The sequence below is a fragment of the Castor canadensis genome, chromosome 18 (genome assembly GCF_047511655.1).
Source record: "Castor canadensis chromosome 18, mCasCan1.hap1v2, whole genome shotgun sequence".
Taxonomy (NCBI): Eukaryota; Metazoa; Chordata; class Mammalia; order Rodentia; family Castoridae; genus Castor; species Castor canadensis.
In genome coordinates, this window is record NC_133403.1 from 34,975,843 (window position 1) to 34,997,991 (window position 22,149).

General features: G+C 49.6%; 1 protein-coding gene across 2 annotated transcripts in view; it reads right to left on the reverse strand.

Moving 5' to 3' along the window:
- Positions 1–22,149, reverse strand: part of Rnft2 (ring finger protein, transmembrane 2) — a 66,316-nt gene that overhangs the window by 31,218 nt on the left and 12,949 nt on the right. The window contains exons 6-8 of one of the 2 annotated variants that reach the window (XM_074061439.1): positions 20,200–20,300; positions 13,091–13,244; positions 11,306–12,795 (exon numbers count right to left, since the gene is read on the reverse strand). In XM_074061439.1, coding sequence (XP_073917540.1) covers positions 12,547–12,795; positions 13,091–13,244; positions 20,200–20,300 — 504 coding nt within the window. In that variant the 3' untranslated portion in view covers positions 11,306–12,546. Of the gene's footprint in view, positions 1–11,305; positions 12,796–13,090; positions 13,245–20,199; positions 20,301–22,149 lie in introns of those variants that run through there. The other variant, XM_074061438.1, reaches the window with a different exon arrangement.

A 22,149-nucleotide genomic window follows, 5' to 3' on the forward strand; every position in this document is an offset into this window, starting at 1 on the left:
CTCGGAAAATACCCCAAAAGGGAGAGGAACACAGACGACTGTGAATACAAAAATCCTAGTAAAATCTCTCCAAAGGATGATCAACACATCATCAGCAAGGGGCAGGGAATCTGCTAACACGACTCTTCCAGTGACAGCAGGAAAATCAAATGGTTTTTAATCAAACTCAACTGCTTTTGATTTTAAAAATGTCAATAGTTGGACTGGATATTGTGTTTATTTTTAAGGGTTTTGTTTTCATTTGTTTGCTTTTGAGACAGGATCTCACTAAGTAGCTAGGTTGGCCTCAAACTTGTTATTTTCCTGCCTCAGTTTACTGACTGCTGGGATTACACACATGCATCACCACACTTGGCTATGGTTACTTTCTTGACATGATAAAACACTGGCCTCAGCCCTAGCTAGGCAAGCAAAAATGAACACAAGGTAGTGAGAGAGGGTGTTAGTGATGGAGCCAGGCTCTGCACCCACGCCTGAGTCCCAAATCTCTAAAAAAGACCATTTCTTAGCCTTTCTCTTTAATGTCCACCTCGGAGATGAGGGATGTCAAAGTGATGCTAAAAGCCAAAAGCAAGACCTAGAAGAGCAACTGCATCGAGCCCGGGAGGAAGGATAAGTTGCTACAATTGCTTGAGAAAGAATCGCCCGAGGATTCCAGGTAACACTGATACTATTCAATCCTAACTTCCAGCAAATTCTGTCTCATGGCTCTGTTAAAGAAACTTTAGTGCTGGGCAAAGCGACGTTCATTACTGTACCAGTCATCCTGGGGAATCTGATAGTTCACAGCCAGTGACCGGATGACTAAACTTTTATATATTATACAGCACTTAAAAGGAACAAGCTGAGACCTGTGGGGTGCATTTCATCACTCAGAAGGCTTGTAAATGCAGCCAGGGTGGGTGCCACCCCCAGGACTTCTGACTCCCTGGGTTTGGGGTGGGGTCTACAGATGTGTGTTTTTAACAGGTTTCCAGAAGACCACCTACCCTTGGGGTAGCATGACTGCACACAGATCTCTGTACCATGGCATTGTGTTGCAAACACAAGCTCTCTTGTGTTAATTTGTTATGTTCAAAACCAAATACCATGTCTGGTCTACATGTGGGTAGAACATAACCTCTAAGTGGTTGGTTCTAGGAGTAGAAAGAACAGGTGCTTGGGTCTAGGGGGGAAGAAAGGATGAGTACATTTCACAGGGTATGGCACAAATCCTGCTGTGAGGTTCCCAAATCCCACTTAATTTTTTTACCCAGTCCCTCAGGAAACCAGAGAACTTCCCAGACTCCCCTGATGAGCGGGGCCTCCTGCCTGAGTCCTAGCCAATGAGAAAAGAGGGTGCTAGTGATTTGCACTACTTCCTAGTGCCCCAAACACAGTCCTCCAAGCTAGCTCTCCTTCCCTGTCACCCCCGCCCCTGTTATTTTGGTGGTAGTGGGATTTGAACTCAGGGGCTCAAACTTGCTAAGCAGGTATTCTACCACTTGAGCCACTCCACCAGACCTGTTTTAGTGATGGGGTTTTTTTTGAGATAGGGTCTCAAGAACTATTTTTCCAGGGCTGGCTTTGAACCCTGATCTTCCTGATCTCTGCCTCCTGAGTAGCTAGGGTAACAGGCATGAGCCACCAGCACCAGCTCCCAATAACCCCCTTGGTGTTGAGGTCCCAGCCCTTGCTGCTCAGAGTATGGTCCGTGGGCCACCTGGGAACCTGTTAGAAATCAGGTTTTTTCCCCACCACCTAGTGAGGCAGAATCTCTGGGGGGTGGCCCAGGAATGAGTGTGTCCACATGCTCTCCAGATGGCTTTTACAGACGTGTAAAGTTGAGAAACACTAACCCAGGGTGGTGGCTCCACCATGGAAGAAGACTGGATCCCCAAATGGCTGCGTGGAGCAGAGTGCCTGACCTGCACTGTACTTTGTGCTGCTGTCCAGAACACCCGGTAATACCAATTAACTCTCTGCACTAATACAGAGAGGCAAGCCAGCTGGTTGGGTGGACTTGAGTTTGTTTAAAAGAAAAGTGGAGGCTCTGAAGCACACAGGAGAAGGGTTACACCTTTTACACCCGAGCGACAGGTCCAGAGATCACTGTTATATATTCTTTTCTGCATGCCTTAAGTAGTTTATAATTTAAAGATTACACAATAACCTAAAGATAAAAAATCTCAGCTGTACACTGACAAGTGGAATAGAGTGGGGAGACAGCACAGAGTCCACCTCAAGGCAGGAGGTGTTAGCTGCACCCCAGGGTACTGTGATCCACACAGGGTGCTGCCAGACCACATAAGGGCCAGTTCCTTGTCTGACAACTGCCTGACAAATGGTATGTCACCTGATATTTCTTTCTTGTGACTGCTGCAGGAAATCACCATCAAGAAGGTGACTTAACACAATAGACACTTCTCTCTCAGTTTGGCAGTCAGAAATGCAGGATCAGCTACCCTGGTCCAAAATCAAGGTGTTGACTGGACCATGCTCCCTCTGCAGACTATCAGGGACAAGTTATTTATTGCCTTCTGCAGCTTCTTTCTGGTGATGTAGCTTGTGGCTACATCACTTCAATCTTTACCTTTCTCTTCATACTCACTTTAGGGTTAGCAAATTTTTCTTAAAAGGATGGGACCATAAATATTTTAGATTTTTGTGAGTCATTCAATCTCTGTCATAGCCAAATAAGAGCAGCCATCAAGAATATGTAAATGAAGAAGACTATGTGCCAATAAAACTTTATACACAAAAAACAAGCACTGGGTCTATACACAGGTTGTAGTTTTCTGATCCCTGAACTAGATTCTGTGGCAAAGTGTGCTCTTCAACATAAGGGTCCCACAGCTGTTAAGTTAGGAAAACATCAGATTATAGATTCACATCTATAATCCCAGCCACTCAGGAGTCAGAGATGGGGAGAATTGTGGTTCAAAGCCAGCCTGGGTAAAAAGTTAGTGAGACTCCCATCTCAACAAATAAGCCTGGCATAGTGTCATACGTCTGTAATCCCAGCTACACGGGAGGCTGTAAGTAGGAGGACTGAAGTCTAATGCTGGCCACAGGCAAAAATTCGAGAACCTATCCAAAAAATAACTAAAGCAAAAAAGGGCTAGAGGCATGGCTCAAGTGGTAGAGTGCCCACCTAGTAAGTCTAGAGTTCAAAGCCCAGTGCTACCAAAAATAAAGAGTTAACCTTTGCACACTGCACACGATGAGACATGCAAACTGCTTTTCACAACAACCCTTTGAGGTTGCATGATGGGTACCTCCTAATTCCCCATTTTAATGCCTGGGTCCATGAAGGGGATAAACTGTCACACCTGGATGTGACAGACCACACAGCAAAGAGGACTTTGCTGGTGTCATTAGGGTTGACTCTGAGCTATCAAAGGGGGCGGTGGGATTCACTGCACTATTTCTGGCTCCAAGGTGTCTTGTGCCAGGACCCTAGAGAGGCTTCTGGGAGCCCAGGGTGACCCCTGCCCCACGGTCAACAGGTGAGACCTCAGTCCTGCCGTCACCCAGACCCACATTCTGACGTGAATAACCTGGGAGCAGGTTCACACCCAGAGCCTCTGGATGGGAGCAGTGGCGGGCGAGGCTCTGACTGTGGCCCTGTGAGACCCTTGACCTCCAGTCAAGCCTGCCTGGACTTCTGACCTCCAGAACCGTGGCCTAATCAGTGGCTATTTTTGAACTTGCTGAGTTAGTAGTCACTTGCTAGGCAGCAACTGAAGACTGATGCAGGGGTCAGAATCATTATCCCAGTTTACAGAGGGGAAATGAAGGCAGGAAGACGCAAAAGCCCTTGCTGAGGTCACCTAGTGGGTCAATGGCACAAGGACACAGACAGGATCTGGAGATGCACAGCTCCGTGTCCGCGTCCGCGTCCAGGCTTTGAGTCACTGAGCTGTGATTTCTGTACACGTTTAACTGAACGATCCGCAGGCAACCCAAAACAGCAAGGGAACGGGAGGAACACGTGCACGTAATTGGGTCCGCATGTACACAGTAGCCATGAAAAGATGCAGGAAGACGATTTTGTCTTTTGGGTGGGGGTTTGGGTGTCTGGGGGCAGGAAAGAAAAGGAACCTTTTTGTCATATTCTGGGTTTTGATGTTTTGACCTCGAATCCTATGATTCTATCACCTACTAACAACTTTTTTTTTAAAAAAACCCAGTTTCAGTCATTGGAGGCCTGAATTCTATCTCCTCTGCAATGAGGTCTCTGTTGTCAAGTGACCTGCCCAGGGTCCCTACGCCAGTGGCTGTTTTTTATTCATTTCCAGCTGAGCAATGGGCAGGATAGCAGCCACCTGCTACCCAAACAGGGGGAGGCTGAATTAAACCCTAGTCTAAGAATGTTCTAGAATAGCCCTGTCATTCTGTTTCTTTTCCTTTGCAGTGCTGGGGACAGAACCCGGGGTCTCAGAACTGCTCAGCAAATACTCCAGTCCTGAGCCACATCTCCAGTCTGTGCACCTTCTACACCTGTGCTGTCCAACACGGTAGCCGTGAGTTGCACATGAGGTGTGGCTGGTACAATAGCAGAGCTCATGGAACTTAGCTAGTTTAAATTTAGAGAGCCACGGGTGGCTTGTCACTGTCACACAGGCTAGCATGGCTCTAGAATCCTGGACTGAGAGGAATTCATTTTATTTTTCCGTGTGGAGAAACCAAACATTTCCTTTTGCTAAGAATACAAGGAGTCACAGCAAAGGACATGGATATTTCTGGGACAGAGCTGCCTTCTTAACTAGGTTTGGGTTAGGTCAATGTGAAAACAAGTCCAGGGGCCAGGCATGGTGATACACACCTGTAATCCCAGCATTGTGAGACAGAGGCAGGAGGATGGAGAGCTTGAGGCCAGCCTGGCCTATGTCTCAAAAAAACTCAAAAAGCCAAAAAAACAAAACCAAACATCCCAACAACAACAAACAGTTGTGTTGGAAGAAAATCAAGTGAGCAGATAACTGTTAGGATGGTGTCATTTTTATATTCTGCAGATCTACCATTGCCCTGTCGGCAAACAGGCAGGCAAGCCCTGAAAACGTGAGTGGACCTGGCAGAAGACAGGATGAGCAGTGGTTCAGGACTCTGTGGGGTGGGAGAGGCGGGCCTGGCTTTAACTCCCCCCAGTAATCAAAGTGAGACTTTGCTTAGCCAATAGCCTCTCTGCTATTGCCTGTGAGTGAAGGAAGCTGACAAGTCCTCCTTGTCCTCGAGCACCTGACTTCACATTCTGGTGGGGGGACAGAGACACAGAGAATAACCTCAGACAGCAGTGTGGTTGTGCTTGGTCCTGGTACACACTAGGAAGGAAATCTGACGATGGTGAGTCATACAGATCGGGGAAGCTACTTTTGACACAGTAGTCAGGGAGGACCTCTTTGGGGAGGTGACACTGGAGCTGAGATCTGTGACAGGAAATAGCTATGGGAACAGCAGGAAGAAATCTACTCCAGGCTGAGCAGACAGCAAGTGCAAAGAGACTGAGAAGGAAGGTGCTGGGTGTGTTGGGGACACTAAAATTAGTCACCAGCATGCGTCCTGAGCCAGCAAGGGAGAGAGAGAGGATGACAAGATGGGAGAGATGGGGTAGGAGGCAGATCCAGCAAGCGCAAGATGTAGGAATTGTTAATCTGGATTTATAATGACGAGTGGCAGCTCAGGACACCCAGCCCGGGTGAAGATTTGGGGTTGATGTTGAAGGCCAGTGGTCACCATCTTTAACCCATCTTGGCCACCCAGAGAGTATGACTGTCCTATAGGCGTAGTTGTGAGGACTCCCAACGGATCCCCTCACTGCCACATGCGAGGACGCATGGGAATTGGTGCTGGCAGAGAGATGATTAAGAAAAGGAAGACACTCCCAGAGTCCCCAGGCAAGGTGGCTCACTCAGCCTCACACGTCAAGGCCATCAAACAGACCCAAATACCAAAGCCCTTCCAAAATCATAATTATAATATTAAAACCCAACCTACTCTCTCAGTGGATGGTGTGGGGGCCCGAGAAGGAGCATCTGTGCTGTGAGCCATTAGGGTCCCTGACAGATGTGTCTCCCCCCAGCCCCTCCCCAGCTGCCGAGGAAAACCTGTCCCTTTCTTCATCCCAGACAAGGATGGATGAGGGTTCTCCAGAGCACGCCGACAGGCAAGGGAAGGCTGGAGACCTTCTCCCAGTCGGCCATTCATCTTGGGGGTCTGTATTTGCATCACTTTTTACAGGATGGATTACGCTCTGACCTGGCACATTAATCTCTCCGAATAAGATAATAATCAAAAAAAGGAGCTGGACAGTTGCCAAAGAGACATTAATAACTGTCACCCACACTTCAGTGGCACTGGGAAGGGGTGCCAGGTCCATCCCTCCCTTCCCCCTTTCCAGCAGTGCCATTTGAAGAAGGAAGGAAGGCGGCCCCAGCCTCGGCTGGGGGAATTTTATACGGATAGTGCATGGGGCCATGGGATCTCCTAATTCTTCTCTGAGGACGTCCCCTAACTAATTCAGGGAACTCACACGGGATGTAGGATAGTCGAATGACTCAGAGTAGGGGTCTGGAGTCTGACTGTCTGAGTTCAAATCCCGGTTTAGTCACTTGCCAGCTGTGTGACCTTGGGCTACTTCCTTATCCTCTCACTGCTTGGTTTTTCTCCTGCCGGGAATGTAAAAATGGTTCAGCCTCCATTGAAAGCAGTTTGGCTGTTCCTTCAAGAGTCAAACACAGGATTGCCATATATGCTAGAAATTTCACATTTAGGTATTTGTCTGGAAAAAATGCGCTCCAAGAGATACTAGACACAAACTGTTTACAGCAGTGTATTTCTCGATGGCTAAAAGGCGGAGAGGGCCAGGGGAAGACCACGGTTTAATGGCTAACCGTGTAACAGGCTAGGATTCAGCCACAGGAAAGAACGACAGGCTAACCCATGGTACAGAGTGGATGAACTTGAAGACATTATGAAAGGAGCCAGACACGAACCCCACCCAACAGGATTCTGCCCGTATGGAATGTCTATACTAAGCAAATCCATAAAGACAGAAGGAGGATTCCTGGTTGTCAGGGGCTGGTGGGCGGGGTCTGGGGGTGACCCTGATGAGGACGAGGTTTCCTTGGCCTGATGGAAATGTCTGGGACTAGACAGAGGTGTGGCTGGCAGGACTGTCAATGCATGAAATGCCACGGAATGAGGTGCTTCAAAATGATTAATGGTTCATTTTATGTTATGTGAATTTTACCTCAATTAAAAAAAAAAGACAATAGTGCTCTTCTTATAAGGCTGACGCCAGAAGGAAAGGATCTAGGGAGGCACTCAGCCCACAGAAAGAGATGCCCCCCTCCCAGGCTATCCTGTGGTCACCGTGAGGTCTGCAGTGTTGGCTAAGTGACCTAACTCAGTCTCCACTCTGTGAAGAGGGATCAGTGGTGTCTGCCCAGAGGACTGAGATGAAAGAACATGCTGTTACCAGGCTGTGAATGCCACAGGGACAGGGACTGCCATCTACGTTATCACTGAGGGTCCCCAGCTTCCCTATCCAACCTTTCCCCATAGATGGCCTTCAGCAAATATTTCTCAAACAAATGGCAATGCTCAGCTGTGGTTATTACTAGTAGTTTGGCTGCTGGATTTCTTTGGGTCTCTACGTTGTCTTTTCTTGCATAGAAGTGGGCACACTTCTCTACTGCTTGTAGATTGCTGTTTTTATGAGAGACTTTTTTTCTTTTTTTTAGTGGGGGAGGTGGTACTGGGGTTTGAACTCAGGACTTTGTGCTTGATAGGCAGGTGCTCTACCACTTGAGCCATGCCCCCAGCCCCTTTATGACAGACTTATTTGGACACTTACCACACTGAAGAGGCTTGAGCTTAGCTGAGAATGGAATCTAAGCTCTCGCTTTGCTGTAAGAAGAGGTGATGAGATTCACTATAGCTGGCTAGACTCCATCACCCATTCTCCTGTCCATCCATTCATCTGTCCATCCATGCATTCCCCTATCTATTCGTCCCCCTACCTGTCCATCATCCATCCATCATCCATCCATGCATCCATCCATTATCCATCCATGCATCCATCCATCCATCCATCCATCAATGCATGCATGCATCCATCCATCCATCATCCATCCATGCATCCATCCATTATCCATCCATGCATCCATCCATCCATCCATCCATGCATCCATCCATTATCCATCCATCCATGCATCCATCCATTATCCATCCATCCATCCATCCATGCATCCATCCATTATCCATCCATGCATCCATCCATCCATCCATCCATCATCCATCCATCCATCCATCCATCATCCATCCATCATCCATCCATCATCCATCATCCATCCATGCATCCATCATCCATCCATGCATCCATCACCCATCATCCATCATCCATCAATGCATCCATCCATCCATCCATCCATCCATCATCCATCATCCATCATCCATCCATCCATCATCCATCAATGCATCCATCCATCCATCCATCATCCATCATCCATCCATGCATCCATCAATGCATCCATCCATCCATCCATCATCCATCATCCATCCATCCATGCATCCATCCATCCATCCATCCATCATCCATCCATGCATCCATCCATCCACCCATTATCCATCCATGCATCCATCCATCCATCATCCATCCATAATCCATCCATGCATCCATCCATCCATCCATCATCCATCCATCATCCATCATCCATCCATCTATCCATGCATTCCCCTATCTATTCATACCCCTACCTGTCCATCATCCATCCATCCATCATCCATCCATCCATCCATCCATCTATCCATCCATTCATGCATTCATCCATCCATCTATCCATCATCCATCATCCCTTTCTCCCTCCTTTCTCCTACTTCCCTCATCCAGTCATCCAAATACCTACTCACCTCTGCATCCATCTACCCATCCACCATCCTTCCCATCCAACCACCCAATTCATTCATCTACCTATATATCCATGCATGCACCTTCCTGCCCTACACATGCATGCATGCATGCATGCTTACATACATACAATGGATGCTTCTGCATGCATAGTAGGCATTGGTGATTTATCAACAGACAAGCTGGGTGCATTCACTTACTGGATGGAGGGTTTAGGTTAGGAGGAGGAAAGAAGAGATGGGAAGGGCACTCAGATTAGTTGTTTTAAAAGTCTGCTCTGGCTGCAAGGAACAGAATGGGGAGGAGGAAATCAGAGAGGACAGGCACAGAAAGGCCACTTTGGTCCCCTGGAGGTGAGGACTGGAGGGAGGGGTAGCAGTGGAGATGCAGAAGGAGGCAAAGAGGACAGAATTTGGTTGCTGACTGGAAGGAAGAGAAGAATCCAAGGTCACTCTCAGGTTGTTGACTTGAGCAACAGGGTGTTTGCAGGGGCCACATGGGGAGATCCAGAACAGGGAGAAAGGCCCAGACTTAAGAGGAGATCCTGAGTTCATCCCTGGAAATTGGTCCACTGTGTATGGTTACCTCATTTGCCTCAACCCCACCTCCCTAAAGAAGTTCCTCAGGTGGCCACATTTCAGGTCTTTCCTTGGTGACAGCCAACTGGAGAAGAGTGAGTATGTGACCCGTGTGCCGTCCATTCATTGGTCAGCTGCTGAACCATAAAGTGACTGGTCCAAAAGGGGAACTTGGTAACCAGACCTCTCTCCCAGGAACCCGGACCCAGACTGAAGAATTCAAAGAGGTCAAAGCACATGACAGCAGACAGCACAGACGACAGACCACGAGCTGTGCTTAGAGTCAGAGAGGCCCCCAAGCGGCCTTGGTTCCTCTAGAGTGCCAATCTTGGGTCTAAGTGTTCTTACAGAAGTGGGTTTGCACAGTGCCCCATCCTTGCACTAAATGGATGATGCCTTTGTTCTGACTAAAACAAACACTTAATTAAGAGCTCAGACTTCAGCATGCTGCCCGCTGGCCAGCCTCTGCTCGTCAGCCTCTGACTGTGTGTCCTTGGGCAAGTCACTGAACCACTCTGTGCTTTGGTTTCCGTGCGTGTAAAGGGACTGGTAGATAGCAGGACCCAGTTCATGGCGGGTGATGACTTAGTGTGTTAATGCATGCACTAAAGTACTCAGGCCATGACAGTGCACACAGTAGGAGCACTGCAAGCATTAGCTATTGTGGTAGCTATTCCTGTTCCTAATAGAACGGGAAGAAAAATGACTCTTCGTTGGCAGTCTACCCTTCAGTCTTATGCTGCAGTGGGGAACTGGGCTCTCCAGCCCCCCCAGGCTGATTCTGCAGCGCCAAGATCCCAGCAGCCACAGGCACTAAGGGCAGTGGGGGAGGGGAGGCACTGCCAAGCCTCCATGTTGGCTTCAACCTGAATTCCCCGCCCCACTGCCTGCAGTGCTGGGCTCTGGCTGAGTGCTGGGGGGTGGGGAGGGGTGGAGGTGGGGCGCGGGGTACAGCTGCTCGAGAGGCTGAGATGCCCTGCGCCTGCAGGTGGCTGAAGCCACCTGGAAGGAGGTGGTGTACTTTAAGCAACCGATGCCAGCAGTGTTCCTGATCAAGGCACTGCTGACACTGTAGCTCTCAGACCCTTACTGGCCAGACCTACTGTGGCTTGGAGAAGGAACCAACTGGAACCTTCTGGAACTGGGACTTCCCAGTCTGAGAACATGAAGCCAGTGCGGGGCACATGAAAGCACCTGGCTAGGTTCTTGTGATTAGAAGCCCTAGATTTGGTGTCAGGCAGACCTGAGTTCAAATCCGGGCTCTGACAGGCATACACAATGCCTTCGTCTGTAAAATCGGGGTGAGTGTCTACCTTCAAGGGTAGGACCGTAGCAGTGGTAGGAGGAGGAATACAAAAGGAGCAGGGTTACAAATGGTCATCAACCAGGTGTAGGGAAGCGTGTCATAATTCTAGCTGCCCAGGATGCTGAGGCAGGAGGATTGCAAGTTCAAGGCCAGCCTGGGCAACTTAGCAAGACTCTGCCTCAAATTGAAGTGTCAAAGGACCAGACACCAGTGGCTCACACCTGTAATCCTCGCTACTCAGGAGGCAGAGATCAGAAGGATCATGGTTCAAAGCCAGCCTGGGCAAATAGTTCTTGAGACCCTATCTGGAAAAAAACTCATCACAAAAATGGGGGCTGGTAGAGTGGCTCAAGGTGTAGGCTCTGAGTTCAAACCCCAGTACCAAAAAAAAAAAAAAAACAACAAAACCAAACAAACTATAAAAGGACATAACTTAGTGGTAGATTGCTTGCCTTGCATGTCTGGGGCCCTGGGTTTTGTCCCCAACACTACAAAAATAATCACCATAGGGCTGGGTATGTAGCTAGTTGACACTGAGCACCTGCTAGGGATATTCAGACTCTTTTTTATTCCCAGTCCTGCAAGGGAACTCCTGGCAGGGTGAGGAGGGTCATGACACAAAAAGCAGGTAACTGAGAAGAGGTTAGTATGTGTGTTTTGCACAAAGGTGTAGGATGCGTCTAGACAAACCAACCAGGGTGGACTGGTCTGAAGAGGAGGGGGCAGGGAGTGGGTAGCAGACCTGGATAGAGAGCTGCCTAGAGCAGCTACTGTGACAGAGGAAGAGTGGGACCAGACATCTGAGAAAGGGTGGGTGTCCTCCCAGAGCCACTTCACGGGGATGTGGCAGTTAGGATGTAAAGTGCTCAGAACAGCTTCCACCTGTGGCTATCCTGAAGGAAGGAGCTAGGTATGATGGGCTGAATAGTGACCCTCCCCAAAGACCCACACCCTATCCCTGGCATCTGTGAATATACCCTGTGCCTGGTGCAGGGGCCTTTGCCACTGTAAGTGAAGGACCTTGCGGTAGGGAGGTGACCCTGGATCATCTGGATGGCCAGTGTCACCACAGGCTGCATAAAAGTGGGAGGCAGGAAAGCTAGAGCCAGAGAAGGAGAGGTGACAACAGAAGCAAGGTCAAGAGAAAAGAGAGACGGGCTCAACCTGCCATTGCTGCCTGGAGTTGGAGGAAGGAGAGCGTGTGGCCCTGGCGACACTGAATGTTAGTCCCTGCTGGACTCTGACCTCCAGAACTGAAAGAACATCAGTTTCTGTTGCTCTAAGCCACTGAAGCGTGTAACAGTTCGTCACAGCAGCCACAGGAGTCAAATACAGCAGGGGAATAAATAGACCATCTCCCTCTCTCCTGGCTAAGCCAACCCGCAGAGCCCACTGATAAAATCACACACAGATCAGCCTTCTGGGCTGAAAGCAGGGTGAGGCAGCTGGGACATTTTGAGGCATCAGCTGTAAAATCATTGCTCTATTTTACAGAGGTGGCCACTGAGACACAGAGAGGCTAGGTTACTCATCCAAGGTTGCACAGCAGGTCAGCACAGAGCCAGTGGTCGTACAGATTAAGTAACACCAGCACAGGCTTAGCGGCCCTAACCCAAACTCCCAAATGCTCCAAGATTGGAAACATTTTGTTCTTTGATATGAAGACACAAGTAACAAAGTTCCACATCTGACTTCATGAGGTGGGGCAGTCACAACGCAGGTGCACTCAAAATACTGTACAATGTTACCTTCAGTGGCTCAAGCCTGTCATCCTAGCTACTCAAGAGGTGAAGATTGGGAGGATGGTGGTTTGAGGCCAGGCCAGGCAAGTTAGCAAGACTCCATCTCAACCAAAAGCTGGGCATCCTCTGAATTCCAGTGGCTGTTCCCAAGACTTCCTTGTCCCACTGCGTTTTCCTCCCGCAAGTGGCAAAAGCCTCTCTGTTACCTCTTTCCCTTCTGTGCCCATGGCAGACATCACTCATCGATCCCGGAGCCCTTTCCTTCTGAGCCTCGGTCCCCTTTACAAAATGAGCCACAGAGAGTCAAAATCATCACGGCCACCCTTCCCCGGGGAGAAGCAGCCAAAATGACTTTCCCCCCCCCTGGTGACATTTACATGAAAACCGCCCCTAGGGAAGCTGTGAACAGAGCAACAGGAAATGTACTGTGATGCCACCACTTCTGGTGGGCAGGATAAAACCATGCAAACAATTATAAAGGTGGGTGACAGAAATGCCAACCTCAGGCTCCGTGAGCAACGTCTTCCCCTCCCCCGGCACCATCACGGTGACTGCGGCTCCAGCCGGTGCCTACCTTGGACTTGACGGCCAGGATGATCTTGGGCAGGACCACAATGAGGCACTTGAGGGTCACAGTGATGTACTTGAGTATGAAATCTGCAATCCCCACGATCCACAGCAGGTCGAAGAAATCCAGCGTCTCCAGGTTGGGCTTCAGGAATATAAGGCTGGGGGCAGAGGGGGGGGACAGCCAAGCAGCTCACTCAGAGCCGGGTCCTCAGCAGCTCTTCCTACTCACCTGGGAGCCTTGTAGCTATTACTATAGTTACTATAGCAAGAGTGCCAACGTCTGGTTCACACCTGCTGTGTGACCGCAGGTGGCTCTCTTAACCTCTCTGAGCCTCCATCCCCTTGTGGGCTACATGAAGATTGGCCTAGACCACCAGTTAGGGCCCCTCCAGTATTATGGATTTACAATAGTCTTTAGGAAAGGAGGCAAAGGGAAGAGAGAAGGGAAGAGAGGAGGCAGATAACCCTTCACAGGACAGAGGGAAACTGAGATGCCAGGAGGCATGGGGCCAACCTCTGTACTGAGCATAGGTCATTAAATCTTTGCAGAAGTCCTTTGCAGGGAGCGACACTTCTCTCCATAAGGGAGATCTGAAGCCCACGGTCACGTTACAATAGCTCGAGGGCATTAGTTTCCAGGCTGACTTGCGTTTGAATGCAGCCTTCTCCATTTGCTGGATCCTGAGTGGATAAAGTTATCTCTGGATGAAGCCTCAGTGTTCTCATCAATGAAACGGGAGCCATTCCCCTCTTATAGCTACTGTGACCCTGATGAGATCATAGAGGTAGTGGAGGCCCTGCCGTGCAGAAGCGATGATGAAAACTCCAGGCACTTTTATTCAACCAAGAAGGAGACCGAGGCACAGAGGGTCAAGGAACAAGCACGAAGCCCTTTGAGTATTAAGGAACAGAGGTGGATAGGGACCCAGGCACCCAGGCTGCAAAGACCGCTGTCAATCAATCCTTGCTGGGCAACCCCACCTCTCGGGCCCACAACTGGGCAAGGCGACCCTCACGCTCAGTCCCTGCCCTTACCTCACTGGAGACAGACAGCAAAGGTTTTCAAACCAGCATTGGTCCACAGGGCACTCTGAGTAGCACCGCTCCCCAATGTCCCGGGAGTGGTGTCACAATTGCATATTGGCAGCAGCAAACTATCTAGGTTCCTTACAGCAGGCTGGCCTTGCTCTGTGGATGTCACACAGCCTAACAAAGTCCATTTTCCCTAAGACCGTGAGGAGGTAGGGAAGAGCTGAGGACGCTGGGGCACTGAGCAGCGGAAAGGGAATCAGCGCCCTGCCTGGACAGGAGGCGTCCAAACGCCGCCCGGCAGAGGGTACAGGATGAGGCCTCTTTGCAGGAATGACACTCCACTTCCTTCCTGTCCTCTGTGGACAGCAGGAGTAGGGCAAACTCAGCGACAAGAACCCACTCTGCCAGTTGTTCATGGCACCGTCCCTGTCCTTCCACACTCCAGCGCCAGCCGTGGGTTTCCTCACCTCCCAGCTTGGGAGCCATTCACGTAACACAGGGAGGGTCACAGCCCTGGTGTCCCCCTCTGGCTCTGCTCCTGCCTGTCCCTGGGGATCCCCCTGGTTGGTACCCACATTCTGCCAGATCTATGGTTCTGCGACTGCCTCATGTGGAGCATTCAGTTCTCCTCTCTGGGTTGACTCTGTAGTCGTGGTGTCTTTTCTCCTTTTGCCTTTGGTGATAGGGAGTGGGACGGAAGTGATGGTGGCCATGTGTCTTCCCACAGGCTGGTCAAGTTCAAGTTCATTTATGCACTTTAACGGGTTGATATGTTTTATTATTAGTTTTGCTCATGAGGCACCGCTACCAATAACTATAGCAATTAATCCTAAAATAATATTAGCTATGATTATACACCAGACGTTTCTTGGTTCACCCTGTACTTGCAAGTGCACTGTGACATTGGCCTTCCTACTTAACCTGCTTAGGTGGAGCAAGCAGAGAATGACCTTGGCCCCAGTTTCAGCAGGTGGAAGCCAGGGAAAGATCAGAGGTTCCATTTATTTGACACAGGGTGGAGAGAAGGGGTTCTGATAGTGGTGATCAGACTTCAAATCCTGAGAAGGGTCAAGGGCTGCTCCAGGTCCAAGACTCCCTAGGAAGGTGCAGAGGTTTGTCCCCAATGGCTTTGTGTGTTGGGAGCTTGGAACTCAGTGTGGTGATGTGAGAGGTGGCAGGGCTGAGTGGGAAGATGCTTCAGGTCCCTCCTCGCTCTACCGTCTCCCCATGTGATCTCTCTCTCTCTCTCTCTTTTTCTCCTGCACGTTCCTGCCTGTCACAATGCCATCTGCCACGGGGTTCCTCCCCAGAGCCAAGCCATGGCCAGTGCCATGTATTGCAACTCGAGAACTGTGAGCTCCAAGAACCGCTTTTCCTCAGAAAGCACCCAGCTTCAGGCACTTCATTACAGTATCAGAAGCACAAACGGATCCTAACGGGCCTCATGAGATCTAGTTCCACACCTGCGAAGTGGGGCTAGCTCTAGCCTGCTGGCTCACGGGGAGGGCACAATAAGGTGATGGTGTCACTTACAGACACACTGTAGACTGGTGGCAAGAAAAAAGACCAGGACTTGGCTCTGCTTGCTTTTCTCTTGTGTCCCTCCCTCCCTCCCTCCTTCTCTGTCTCTCTCTGTGGCCAGTTTGACTCAGCCTGGCTTGATGGAGGCACCGAGGTCTGAGCCTGGCACGGGATGCAGCCCAGAACACGGCACTCGTGGGAAGTCCATCCAGGCTTCCGGGAAGCTGAGCCTCCTCCGCCCTCCAGCAGGACCTTGACATTCTGGACCATGCAACTAAAGCCGGGTGAGAGCTGCGTGCTGACGCCCTGGGCCAAATCCCCACACTGCTTCAACGGGAAGTCCCAAACTACTCACTCTTCCAATTCATTTTCAAAATGGGTCAATGTCATCAGCAAACTTAACTTGAGTTTCTTTTGTGGCAGTACTGGGGTTTGAACTCAGGACCTCCCAGTTGCTAGGCAGGAGCTCTACAGCTTGAGCCATGCCGCCAGCTGTGTTTTTCAGATTGGGTCTTGTGCTTTTGCCCAGACTGGTATCAGACTATGATCCTCCTACCCCTGGCTCTGGAGTAGCTGCAACTACAGGTGTGCTTCATTACACCTGGCTTGGTGTTGAGATGGAGTCTTGCTAACTTCTTGCCCGGGCTGGCCTAGAACCACTATCCACCCAATCTTTACTTCCTCAGTAGCTGGCACTACAGGCGTGAGCCACTGTGCCTGGCCTGACTTGAGTTTCTACCACATCTGGAAGTCCCTACCAGCCCCAGGAAAACCTTCCTGATGGTTCCCCAACACTACAATACCATTTTGGTAATGATCATGTTAAGTCATTCGATAATAACTGATTTTTTCCCCAACTGTGGTAAAACACACATGACATAGAATCTCCCCCGACCTTTAGATGTGGACAGTTCAGTGGCCCTGAGTGCGTGCACACGGTTGTGTAGGTGTCACCACCACCCACGTTCTGAGGTCTCTGCATCTTTCATTAAACAGTAACTTCCATGTCCCCTGTCCCAGTCCCTGGCCACCACTATGCTGCCTTCCATCTCCATGAGTTTAACTATCCTTAGGACTATCATAAGGAGAATGATGCAGGGTTTGTCTTTGTCACTGGCTCATTTCAGTTCATAAAATGTCCTCACAGTTCACAGCAGATGTCTGAATTTCCTTCCTTATTCAAGACTGACTAATATTCCCTTGCATGGACACAGACTGTTCCCTTCACTCGTCTGTCAGTGATGCGTGGGTTGCTTTGACCTTTTGGCTGCTGTGTGATGATCATGTTTAAATATTTTTCATGGCAAAAGGCAAGCTGGGGTCTCCATGGTGGACCCCCGAGTTTTGTTTCAGGGATGCTTCGCTGACTTGTGAAATCTCAGTTCTGGGATTCATAAGCTTTGGTGTCTGGTGTAGCTGTGTGTATCTACCCGGCTACCCTCAGTCCCCTCTACAAGCAGCCCTCAAGTAGCTGACTTTTGGGGCATCTGCGGGCCTGGGGCCCTCGATTCTGAGACGTGCTTGCTGCTGTCCTGGGGAAGCCATTCTCTCTGCACTGGGCTTTGTGGTCACAGCTGTGGGCAGGAGTAGGAGTCTGACCCACGCACAGCCAATCAAAGGCTCGCCTTGAATTTTAAAAGAGAAATAGGAAGTGCCAGAGAGAAGCTAAACCATGCTCTGAGTGCCTCAGTGACATCCAAACGAATGTCCGTGGATTCTGTCCAATCTGGGCTCCTGCCCGTCTCAGTCCCAACTGTTCAGCCTGTTTTAGAATTGAGCGAGTCCCGGGATAGAGCAATGTCCTTCTTCCTCCCTCTCTCCCTCTCTTCCTTCCTTCCTTCCTATTTGGGCTTGAAGCAGGCGCTCCATCCTTTTGCTCTGCTTATTTTGAAGCTGGGCTCTTGTGAACAATTTGCCTGTGTTGACCTTGAACCGTCATCTTCTCCATCTCAGCCTCTCGAGTAGCTAGGATTACAGGCGTGAGCCACCAGACCTGGCTGTATGTTTTCTTAATATAGGCCCAGCATCACTAATCTGCAAATCTAAAATCTGAAATGTTCCAAACTCTAAAACTTTTTGAGCAAAGGTGATTTTGAAGCATTTTGGAGCTTGGATTTCCTGATTAGGGATGCTCAATGGGTGAAGTCTAGGCAAATATTCTAAAACTCAGGCCAGGTATGATGGGTCACATCTGTAATGCCAGTTACTCAGGAGGTAAATTGGGAGAACTGCAGTTCAAGGCTTAGGCAAAAAGTTAGTGAGATGCCATCTCAACCAGGATGCCCTTCATGGTGGTGCATGTGTGTAATCCCAGCTATGTGGGAGGCATAGGGCCCACCCTGGACAAGACCCTATCTGATTGAACAGAAGGGAGGGAAGAACTAAGGAAAAGGTTTTTGGCTATTTTGGTGGTACTAGGATTTGAACTCAGGGCCTTGTGCTTGCTAGGTAGGCACTCTACCACTTAAGCCACTCCCTGGGTCCTTAAGAAAAGTTTTGTGTCTTCAACCACCCGGGAGGGGTGGCTCGGCGCCTATGGATCTGCAGGAAAGCTTCCCTGCTTTGAAAGGCTTTCCAGGTGTCTGGCAGCCAGGGGACAGGGATAGTTTAAGAAAGCTGACAATAAATCAGAGCTAAGCAATCCATCCAATTTCTCTGGTTCTGCCTTACCACCGCCACCACGGTGCATGGAACTCTCAATCAATCAGTCACACGGGAAGAGGGTCCCCGGCTGATGTGACATGCATTGGGGTGGGGGCGGGGAGCATACAGTTCTTGCACAAACCAGATGGGGCAGACATTTTCAGCCCTTAACATTAAAAAAAGAATTTCTATTATTATGAAAAGTCTCTATTAAATTTATAAAATATACATAATTCTAAAGAAAAGAGTAAAATTGCCCACATATCTGATATCCAGGACCACAATTAATATCTGAGGTCAGGAGTTCACAAACATTTCTTGTGAAAGACTAGATATTAAGCTGGGTGTGGAGGCTCACACCTATAATCCTGGCTACTTGGGAGGCAGAGAGTGGGAGGATTGTGGTTCAAGGAGAGCTTGGGCAAAAAGTCAGTAAGACCCCATCTTGACCAATGGCTGCCTGTGGTTGCACATGGCTGTTGTCCCAGCTATGTGGGGGAAGTATAAACAGGAGGATCACAGTCCAGGATGGTGCATGCATAAAACAAGACCCTATCTCAAAAAGAACCAGTGCAAAAAGAGCTGGCAGGGTGGCTCAAGTGGTAAAGCACCTGCCTTGCAAGTGTGAGGCCCTGAGTTCAAACCCCAGTATCATCCACCGATAAATAAGTTGAGATATTAAATATTTTTGGTTGGTGGACTGCACAGTTTCTGTCCAAATACGCTATCAGTGCAAAAGCATCATTTACCACATGTAAATGATGGATGCGGTTGGATCCTATAAAATGCAATTAATAAAAGGAGGTGGATGGCCGTAGTCTGCCAGCGCTGTTTTCGTGCAGGTCTAGGGATTTTTTAAAATGTAGACATATGGGTTTGGAGCTGTGGCTCAAGTGGTAGAGCAGTTGCTTTGCAAGCATGAGACCATGGGTTCGACCCCCAGTACCGCCAAGAGAGAAAAAAGTAAATATACATCAAAGTAACTTTAACAAGAATTACCTTCACACGCAGAGAAAAATCAAAGAGAGCAACTGTCTAAAGGGTGGTAAGCAGGTCCTGGTCTTCCACCACCGCAGGGACAGCGCGTCCTGGGAGCAGCCACACGGTGCCGCCAGTGGCTTTGGGCACCTGCAGCGACACCACTGCAGGGGAACAGACGCAGCTTCATGCGTGCAAAACGAACGCACAGCATCTCACTAAGCGCCTCTACTGCTGGCATACGGAAATGACAACATTCTCAACACACAGTCGTCCCCGAACAAGGGGGCTCCAGGATCCCCTGTGGGGACGCCCCAAGGACGCTCAGGTCCCTTGGATAAAAAGGAGCAGTATTATGTGTAATCTACAGCTGCCTCCACGATGCACACTACAGGTCCTGTCTGGTGACTTTTGATACCAAGTGCAACAAGGAAAGGCTGTGCGTGGTCAGGACACTTTTTCTGTGGGTCTTCCCTCTGTGGGCGGCTGAATTCATAGATGTGAAATCCATGGATTTGGAGGGCTGATTACACTGGGTTAAATCAAATCTATTATGATAATTAATTCCACCTGTTTCTTTTTTTTTTTTTTTTTTTTTTGCAGGACTGGGGTTTGAACCTTGAGCCACTCCACAGCCTGTTTTTGTGATGGTTTTTTCCCAAGACAGGGCTGCCTTTGAACCATGATCCTCCTGATCTCTGCCTCCTGAGTAGCTGGGATTACAGGCGTGAGCTACCAGCCCCAGGCCTGTTTTTATTTGTCATAGCATGGCAATTAAAAATGTAAACTTAGATAGGTGGCTTGCATGGTATTTCCACTAGAGAGGGCTCTGCCCAGCATTCCTGGGTAACAACAGGGTGCCGAGCCGGTGCACTGCTCTTGATGAAGGGTGTGCACCCCAAGCCCAGCAAAGCCCCCACCCTCCCGCCACCACCTCACCTGTTGTACAGCTGCTGGGAGCTGAACGTGTACAGCACATACAGAGTGTTCCCCGCCAGGAAGGCCACGAGCCACAGGATGACCAGCACAGATCTCTTCTCCTGGAGACAAAGAAGAGACCTGTGGGGAGGCTGAGGTATCAAAGACGCACATTCCAGAACACTCCAGAATGTTCTCTGGGGGAAACTTTACTGTCTCAAAGTTTTGCAGGAAGCAGGGTTGACAGTGAAGGGAAGGGCATCTTTCCATTCTGCTGGGACTGAGGCCCAAGGAGTGGTGAATGGGGGACACCTGTTTGGAGAACCATCTGGAAAGACCAGAGAGCACATGGTTTGCAGCACAGACTCCAGAGGGGCAAGGCCTGGCTTCCAACCCTCCGTCTGCTCCCCGGGAGCCATTCCGCCCTGGGCGAGCTGCTTCATTCTCCACATTTCCCTTGACAACTGTTAGAACCTACCTTGGAGAATTAATGTACACGTAATGCTTAAAACAGTGCCCGGCGTGCGACAATGATCGTTAGTCACTTATGTCCCCTCTGTGCACAGACAGGTTACGTGAGTATTGTTCAAGGAAGGGTACATTTGTTTTTGGCACTACTGGGAGTTGAACTCAGAGCCTTGCGCTTGCTAGGCAGGCGCTCTACCACCTGAGCCACCCCACCAGCCCTGTTTTGCTGCAGTTATTCTTCTGATAGGGTCATGCATTTTTTTGCCTGGGGACTGCCTGGATCACGACCTTTCTACCTATGCCTCCTGAGTAGCTGGGACGACAGGTGCAAGCCACCAAGCCACCTTGTTGGTTGAGATGGGGTCTCACTAACTTTTTGCCTGGACTGATCTCAAACTGCCATCTTTGAAGGGTGCAAGTTTCAAGTGCCTGTGTCCTGATTTGAAGATGGGGGTGGCATTAGGGTTATATCAGAGTTACACACGAAGCGTGGATTCTGGTTTGGACTCATATTTTGGGTTGCTAAGGGATCCAACTTCTTACGAATCAAGAGCTGCAAACGTCCGCTCTCATTCTCTCTAGCACAGACCTCTGGACTACATCCCTGGACTGCCTGGTCAATGTCAGGTCACACTGCCAGGACAAGACTCACTCAGACCCATGGCCATCAAAGCCCTTTGTGGTCCAGCCCTGCGTTTCCTTCTGCAGCTGTTGGGTCCCTAAGAGGAAAAACTGGAACAACTCAGGTGCTGATTCCTGGCAGCTCCTGGCCTGAGCGCAATCTTGGGAAATGGGTAGAGAAGGCACAGACAAGGGCGTGTTCCTGCCCGTGCCCTGGGGGATGCAAAGACCCTCTGGTGTTGATCCTCTACGAGTCTCTTCCTGGCTGGGCAGCTGCGTTGCTGGAACAGGATGAGGTCATACCTTTCCTGGTAAAACTTCCCTGCAGTTTCGGTAAGTGCTCCATCCACACTGCCTCAAGCAGCCGGCACCCCTTGCACGGCTGCAAGGACATTTCCAGACAGCGGACAAAACAAATGCAGCTCCATCCACCCATCACTCCAGGAGCGGTCAAGGTTAACGAATGCAGAAACTACCTCCAACCAACAACTCTTATCAGTGTGATTAATTCATTCAGCAGCCCTTTCTCCTCCAATAAATAATGGATCCCAGTTTAATTCTCTGTAAATCCAAGCCAAAGGTGGAATAAAAAGAAAGAATTAGGCTGGGTGTGGTAGTGCATGCTTGTAATCCCAGCTACTCAGGAGGCGGAGATAGGTGGGTCATGGTATAAAGTCAGCCCAGGCAAAAGCTAAAGACCCCACCTGACAAAAAACTAACGCAAAAGGACTGGGGCCAAGACTCGAGTGGTGTGCCTAGCAAGCACAAAGCCCTGAGTTCAATGCCTAGTACTGCTGAGGGAAAAAATGCAGTAGAGGAAGAAGACAGAAGAGGATGGACACTGGGAGATGCAATACTGCTGGCCTGAGGAAGGGGACAAGG